The following is an 8,152-nucleotide window of genomic DNA, read 5'->3' as shown; positions in this document are numbered from 1 at the left end:
TGTCACTAACATTTGTTAGTGACAATTAACAAAAGGATAGAGGATTAAAGGATAGAGAGGGATAAACATAAACACAGGGATAAACCTCTGGTTTGGATATAAGAACTCTTACCACTGATTTTGTTGTAGCCAACAAGTAGCAATCTATCTTTAGTAAGGACAATCCCCAGGTACTTGATACTGTCTTTTACTGGTATATGGTGTATCAATGACAAAATATCACTAACCAAACCTGAGAAATTAATGTCATATAAAGCATTCTCACCATGTTGATAAAAGTAAATCCAAAACCAAAAACGCTGAGAGATTTAAGCAATGGTGTTCTAAAGAGTCAAATGCTTTATAAAAATCCCAAAACATAAAAATATTCTCTGAATAATCAATGAGATCCAGAAATAATCTTATATTGGACCTATGTCTATTTTTCATAAATCCATGTTGTATTTCGCTAATTAGGCTTTACCATTAAGGGCTGATTTTATACAAACTGCAAATGTTAAAGCAAGTGATTTATAAACATTTAACAGCAATATTGGTCTCCAGTTCTCAGTTAAAAGTGGGTCTTTATTGGTTTTGGGAATCAGAGCAATAAGAACTTGATTCATTGTGGAAGTCATCTCTCCTTTTCTAATACATCATTTAAACAAACTAGGTTGCATTAAGAAAAATGTAAATAAAATTCAACAGATAGGCCATCAGCACATATAAACTATAAACTGACAATTATTTTTCTAGATGTAATTTTAAATATTCTAAAAATGATCTTTCATTCTACATCAGTTTTTCCCCCTCCATGTTGTCTTTTTTCTAGAGGGTCCATTACTATTCCACAGGAGTGATTCTCCTGCTGTTTTACTGTGGCAGACAGCAGAACCTGCTGAAGTGCGCATTTGTTCAGGTATGCGTGCAGTTGAACAGGCTTACAGATACATTTAAACTATTATCTCCCACAAAACTAACCAGCTCCAGCAGGTGTCTCTGGTCACAACACAGAAAACCATAATGGCATGTACATATAATGATTTATTAGCTTCTTATCAATCTTATGTTCCTTTTTAGTCCTTTATAGCTTTCTGTGTGTGAAAGCTAATACTATTCTAACATCATTATCGTATTGGATAGTTTTATTTCACTGAGAGGTAATATTTTACAGTTCTGAATGACACCACTAAAATAAATGGCAATTTAATGTTCATACAGATTAATTGTAGATCCATTAAAACATGGAAAATGTTACAGACATAATTAAAAAGTAATTTAAAGCAGTTGTTTCCCCTGATGTTTCAATAGGTTCTTAGTCTCTTCTTGTTGTTTTTGCTGTGAGGTATTGTGCTGGCGTGCTCATGGCTGCTGTCATTTGCGGCATGAACCAGGCTATTTTCATCACTGGGTTCCTTGGGACCAAAAGGCAAAGAACAAATCATCTTGGTTGTTTGATTCCCTTATGATTCTATGTTAAGTGGTTTATTACAAACTACCTGCAGGTAACAGGTACCTACCTTACAGGTAAACTGCAAGTTTACCTTTCTCTTACTGTGTCCATTCTCAGAGATTACTGCTTCATGCATGTGAAGGCCCAAAGCCCTTTCTAAGTCTAAAACAAAAGAATAAAGAACAAATTACCATGAGCTGTGTGAACCAAAATTCATTAATCCAGGTTTTGTGTTACTAAAAGTACCTGTCAGAATTTGGTCAATCGTCTCCACAGCAAGTTCAGCATCTTCTCTAGTAAAGCACATAGGAGGCTTGAACTTCAGAACGTTGCGGTGTGGGCCATCAGCACTGAGTAGAATCCGCTGCTCTTTTAGTCTTAAAAAAAAAAAAAATAATAATAATATATATATATATATATTTTTTTGAAGGTCCATTCTTATTCGACCACTTTCTGTGCAGTTCTATATTTATATAATTTAATTAAATTTGAAAAGTAGGGTAGGCAATGTTTTTCATAAATAGTTATTTTATATTGGTTGAAACTCTAAATATTAAAATGTACATATCTGTGGAAGACTCGGTACTAAAACATTTTTGTCATTTTTGATGCCCTACCAGCCTGTCAATCTTTGTAGTTCCATACGCAAACATCACATCATCAGATTCAGCACGTTCCATGAGGCTATGCAGAGTTGTAGACAGACAGTCATCGAGCACCACAAAAAAACAGCAGTCATCTTTTACTGTTTCGCCTGAACCAAAGCAACAAGCTTATGCTGTCTTCATGCAATGCCCTAACTACCGTGATGAAGAGATGACGACCCGTGATATTCTGTTCATGGCCTTGGAATGATGTGTTTCTATGGCAACAATACCAATGCCGAAATGAATGTAGTAGTCAGAGCTATTATGTTGTTTGAGACGTGGTAATTTAACGCTGTCTCTCGTAAAGCTTTACAGACTCTGCTCTGGCTGTGCGTGATCATGTGTTTTGAAGGAGGTGTGGCTTTGAAGGGAGAGTGGGATCTTATGCTTTAAAAGCTAGCTTGCTATTGCTAGTCTCTCTGAAATTGCCTACCCTACTTTTAATGTGCCAAGTTATGTGGCTAGGCTATGCATCATATGCATGGTATGCTCATAAACCTATTAAACTTTCAAAAATTCCTCTTTTACATTCATGACTCATTCTCACCTGTAGATAACATCCTGAGCTTCAGCTGTGGCCGGTGTTCTCTTATCCCGGTTTCTTACCAGCTCCAACCCAACAAACAGGCCACGGCCCCTAAAAAAAACAAAATGTTTGACCTGCACCTTTAAACTTCCTGGCAATGTGTGCTCCAGACATACTCACGTCAGCATTATTACAAGTGTACCACCTTCACAAACAACCCCAGGGAAATGATTTACACAAGACTTGCAACATAAAGAGGCCATGTAACTTCAATAATCTTACGCAAACATGGTCAAGGTTCCACCGTGACACATTATTACTCACTAACTTTATTTACTCTGCAGAGTTTGTTGCTAATAAATAAATGATGGCATTAATCTGATCATGTCCATCAATTACTGATTTTACAATTTTTAGAAGTTAGGAGGGAGTTAACCAACCTCACGTCACCTACTAAGGGGTGTCTTTTCTTCAGATCATCCAAAAGCTGAGTCAGATAACCTCCGACATGCAGGGCATTGCCTTGGAGATCTTCCTTCTCAATTACATCTAGCACCGCCAATCCAATAGCACATGATACTGGGTTACCGCCAAACTAGAGGACACCAAGACGAACATTTTTTAGCCATTTGCTTTTTGTGTTTCATAAGATTTTTTGCTCTAGTCCCTATATTTGTTGCACTAACACAGTCTCATCCCAAAAATGTTGCGTAGAAATCTTACAATTATTTCTCAAATGTGCGTACGCCTCTCTTCTAGATATAACATTTTTAAAATCGCAAATGATCTTGAAATTGTGCACGGATAAATGATTTTATATCTCTCCCTAACACAGCCTAATTAATATCATTAACATATAAAAGAGCACCAGTCAACGTTCAAATCATTTACGTGAGAATGTTGAGCGGCAAGAATTGCTTAGATTTCCAAATATCTGCAGTAGCCTATTCCGGAAAAGTGCATACGTCTGATTGACGTGGCCTTCAAAGACCGTTTTACACCTGAACGTTTGGTGTGGATTTTAGCATACACACACTCTAAGTCAAATCTGTACGTACGCATATGTTATAAATGTGAACTATGCAAATAGCTTTATTTTCAAATGTTGTTTCAGTCTTAATCTGTATTATTTCATGCCTGCCATTGTCAAAATAAGTTTTCTTTTTGTCCTCACTGTGTTGAAGTACTCCATTCCAGATGACATGAAGCTTTCAGCAATCTCTCTAGTGGTAATCACACATGACATTGGATGACCATTTCCAATAGGTTTGCCCATTGTAACAATATCTGGTACAAAATCTTCTCCCTGTAGCTGGAAGGCCCAAAAGTGGGTGCCCACCCTGCCAAAGCCCACCTGGACCTCATCAGCAATGAATATGCCTCCTGCTTTTCTCACATGCCTGTGGTAAAGCAAAAGTTATGGTGCACACAAATTGGAATGTATATGCATGCATATTTCAGAAACATGTATTTCTTATGCTACATGCATTATAATACAAATGTATACTTGGATGCAACGTGACTACATTTTAAATGGGCACAGCATAAAAAGGTATAATTTTATTAGACCAAAAATTTAAGACTATATACTGTAATATGTTTTGGTAATTAAAAATTAATTTAAAAACAAAAATAAAACATTTAAATAAAACAGTCAACATTTAAATTAATGTCAAATTTAACCCATTTAATCCCAAATTTTCACAGACACAAAAATATCCAAATCTTGTGTCATTAGTATCCCTTTGAAACAATCAATCACATTTTTTTGAAATTTTCACAGACAAGTGTGTAAAAAGGTGAGTTTTATGATCGGTCACAATTGTGACCGGTGGGGATACTGTGTTGTATCAACCATTGGACAGACTGATTATAGGTGTGTGTGTGTGTGGTTGGGGTTTGTGGTATGCGTGTGTGTGTGTGGTGAGCGTGCGTGTGGTGTGCTGTGTGCATGCCTGTGGGATGTGTGGTGGTGTGCGTGCGGGCTCTGTGGTGTGCGTGCAGTGTGTTGGGTTCGTATGGTGTGTGGTGGTGTGCGTGCGTACGTGTGGGGTGGTGTGTGTGCGTGTGGGGTGTGTGTTGGGTGTGCATGTGAGGTGTGTGGTGTGTTTTGCAGTGTGCATGTGGGGTATGCGTGGTGGGGTGTGTGGTGTTGGGTGTGCATGTGGGGTTTGATGTTGGGTGTGCATGTGGGGTGTGTGATGTGAGCGTGTTGGGTGTGTGGTGTGCGTGTGTGTTGCAGTGTGCGAAGTGTGTGGTGTGCGTACATGTGGGGTATGCGTGGTGGGGTGTGTGTGGGGTGTGTTGGGTGTGCGTGGTGGGGTGTGTGGAGTGCGTGTGGGGTGTGTTGCGGTGTGCGGGGTGTGTTGTGTGCATGCGTGTGGGGTGTGTGGTTTTGCATGTGAGGTGTGCATGTGGGGTGTGTTGTGTGGTGTACGGGTCTGTGATGTGCGTGTGTGTGGTGTGCATGTGTGTGGGGTGTGTGATGTGAGCGTGTTGGGTGTTTGGTGTGCGTGTGTGTTGCAGTGATGCGAAGTGTGTGGTGTGCGTACATGTGGGGTACGCGTGGTGGGGTGTGTGTGGGGTGTGTTGGGTGTGCGTGGTGGGGTGTGTGGTGTGCGTGTGGGGTCTGTTGCGGTGTGCGGAGTGTGTTGTGTGCATGCGTGTGGGGTGTGAGGTTTTGCATGTGGGGTGTGCATGTGGGGTGTGTTGTGTGGTGTACGGGTCTGTGATGTGCGTGTGTGTGGTGTGTATGTGTGTGTGGTGTGGGGTGTGTGATGTGAGTGTGTGGGGTGCGTGCGTGTGGGGTGTTGGGTGTGTTGCGGTGTGCGTGTGGTGTGTGTGCGTGTGAGGTGTGTGGTGTGTGTGCGTGTGGGGTGAGTGTGTGGGGTGTTCGTGTGGGGTGTGTGGTGTGCGTGTGGGGTGTGTTGCGGTGTGCAGGGTGTGTTGTGTGCATGCGTGTGGGGTGTGTGGTTTTGCGTGTGGGGTGTGCATGTGGGGTGTGTTGTGTGGTGTACGGGTGTGTAATGTGCGTGTGTGTGGTGTGCATGTGTGTGGGGTGTGTGTAGGGTGTGTTTGGGGTTGTGTGTGGCGTGCGTGGAGTGTGTGGTGTGCGTGGGGTGTGTGGTGTGCGTGTGTGTGGCGTGCGAAGTGTGTGTGTGAGTGTGTGTGTTTCTGTGAATGTGTCTGTATATAAAATTAGGTAGTAAGTTAGGTAGCAGCAGAAAGTAAGGTTGAACAGTTAGCCTTTGTGTATTAGCATGTACAGTAGATACAATGGGTAATCTCACCAATAACTATTATTTTAGTTGACATGTTTGTGAGTTCTATGAACACATTAAGCAAAGATGAGTAATTGCAAATGCATATATCAATACTAGACACCTTAAACATGATGTGTACCAAAAATATATGTCCTATCTTTATGTTAACACACTTTACTAATCTTTTATTTGGGAGCTTTCTTGCTGCCATCCTCTTCTCTTGGCACAAACAGGAAATAAACAGCTCTGGTCATGTGACTATTTACAGTAAACATGCAACACTGCACATATTTCATTGAGACCCTTAATTATTTCAATATCTGCTGGAAATGCATTGAAAGATTCAGTAGCATTTTTATAGCCTTAGAAATGTATTGTGACCTTTAGGATTAAATGGGATAATTTGGGATAAAATTAGCTGAATTTACAGACACAAATGGCAGAACCTTTAAGAAAGCTTAGAAAAGAGGAATGCAAATAGTTCTATATTAGCCTATACCCTATAAATTAAATGTGTCACTTATTGGGTGAAGCAGACGAGCTGCAATCATGTAACTAAACTGCTTCATTCAGAGCCAGTTAAGCACTTGGTAGTACATACTGTGCCACTTTCTGGAAGTAGCCCACCGGAGGAATGACCTGCCCTCCGCAACTCTGCAGGGACTCAGCGATAAAAGCGGCAATCTACACAGGAAGAGATCACATGAGTCCCTTGTACCCTAGTAGAAATATGTCTTACTGATGTAAGCAAACTTTTTAAAAGCTGCTTGAGGTGACTATAACAGCCACTGCCATGATAAGAGCTTAAGAAAGCACAGAAAACACAACAAACTCAGGAGGAAACCGGGCACATACAAGGACTTCATGCCATTTTGACACAGTTGCCATGATGTTTGGCCAATTCATTCACTGATCCTCACAGATTCACATCAGTTCTCACTTCAGAAATGGGACTGAGTAATGACCCCTTGTTTTCCTGCAACAGAAGGTTAATGTGCTTTTTGAAGTTGCACATGCATTTCTGCAAATCATTGAGCCTTTAGGCATCGAGGAGGCAAGAATAATTCCCATCTTTGCTCAACCTGGAGAGAAGGAAAACAGCAACAGGTGGAGAGCAGAGGGAATGTGGGGAGGGGAAAGAAAAGGATAAGGAGGAAATCAGAATTTTAGAGATCACAGGAAATCACTGACTGGAAAGATCATGTCAATGAATTAAAGGCAAGACACTAAAAGCAAAAAAAAAAAAAAATTATGCACTGGTCAATTTGGGGCTATTTGGTTTTTCATAACGTGTTGTTTTAGACTAGTGGAAAGAAACTTAATACACTGTAATACTGACACTAAAATAAAGCGTAAATATATTGAATTTATTGCTCTTATTGCATGTACTTTACAGTACATATCTTTAAAGGCCATTTAACTTCGGAGCCAAGAGTATCTCTTCACATTCATGATACTCCAGGCCAAACGCAGTTTCTAATTGGATTGGTTTGCAGCGATCAACCTGATGGACGCCTACTTTAATGTCTCCGTTCTCCTTCGACTCAGACCATACCTATGGTTTGCTGTCAGGGGATGCGCATATCAGTAAGCTGTTCTCCCATTCGGACTAGCCCTGTCTCTACGCGCCTTCACAAAGGTTGTCGATGCAGCCCTTGTTCCTTCATGGGAAAACAGGGTTTCGCATTCTGAACTTTCTCAACGACTGGCTATCCTAGCTCACTCTCGAGACCAGGTTTGCAAACACAGGTACCCAGTGCTCCGGCACCTAGCTCATCTGGGCCTTCGGGTCAACTGGGGAAAAAGTAAACTTTGCCCCGTAGAGAGGATCTCTTTTCTCGGTATTGACTTGTTTGCCTTCTCCACTCAGCCACTGCTGACTTGCCTGAGACAATCAAGTGCAAGAGTGCGGGAAGTTTTTTCAGAGGCTCCTGGAGCATATGACATCCGTAGCCCGCAACATCGCCGCTTGGATTGCTCATATGCTCATATGCTTGAATTGTTCATACGCGACCGAGTCCCGAGGTGGGCATGGCAACACGGTGTGCTCCGAGTACCAGTTACTCTGACCTGCCGTCAGACCTTCCCACCGTGGTCGAACCTCGGTTTCTACGTGCTAGTGCCCCTGGAACGAGCTTCCGGGCATGTTGTTCTCATCACATGCTTCCACCACGAGCTGGGGCGCCATGCACAATGGACACGCTGCCGCCAGGTCCTGGACAAGACCTTGCACCCTTAGCATGTCTATTGCCTCGAGTTGATGGCAGAATGCCTTGTTCTGCAC

At 41.7% G+C, this 8,152-nt stretch overlaps 1 protein-coding gene across 2 annotated transcripts in view; it reads right to left on the bottom strand.

Moving 5' to 3' along the window:
• Positions 1 to 543: 543 nt before the first annotated feature.
• The window catches only part of etnppl (ethanolamine-phosphate phospho-lyase), a 49,483-nt gene continuing 41,874 nt past the window's right edge, over positions 544 to 8,152 (bottom strand). The window contains exons 7-13 of one of the 2 annotated variants that reach the window (XM_039669328.2): positions 6,470 to 6,552; positions 3,780 to 4,005; positions 3,046 to 3,200; positions 2,627 to 2,716; positions 1,679 to 1,809; positions 1,500 to 1,594; positions 544 to 1,394 (exon numbers count right to left, since the gene is read on the bottom strand). In XM_039669328.2, coding sequence (XP_039525262.2) covers positions 1,284 to 1,394; positions 1,500 to 1,594; positions 1,679 to 1,809; positions 2,627 to 2,716; positions 3,046 to 3,200; positions 3,780 to 4,005; positions 6,470 to 6,552 — 891 coding nt within the window. In that variant the 3' untranslated portion in view covers positions 544 to 1,283. The remainder of the gene's footprint in view (positions 1,395 to 1,499; positions 1,595 to 1,678; positions 1,810 to 2,626; positions 2,717 to 3,045; positions 3,201 to 3,779; positions 4,006 to 6,469; positions 6,553 to 8,152) is intronic. The other variant, XM_039669329.2, reaches the window with a different exon arrangement.

This window comes from Pimephales promelas, chromosome 1 (genome assembly GCF_988280905.1).
Source record: "Pimephales promelas chromosome 1, fPimPro1.hap1.1, whole genome shotgun sequence".
Classification (NCBI taxonomy): domain Eukaryota; kingdom Metazoa; phylum Chordata; class Actinopteri; order Cypriniformes; family Leuciscidae; genus Pimephales; species Pimephales promelas.
Note: the sequence above shows the minus strand (reverse complement) of the source record. Positions and strands in the feature narration are given on the sequence as shown.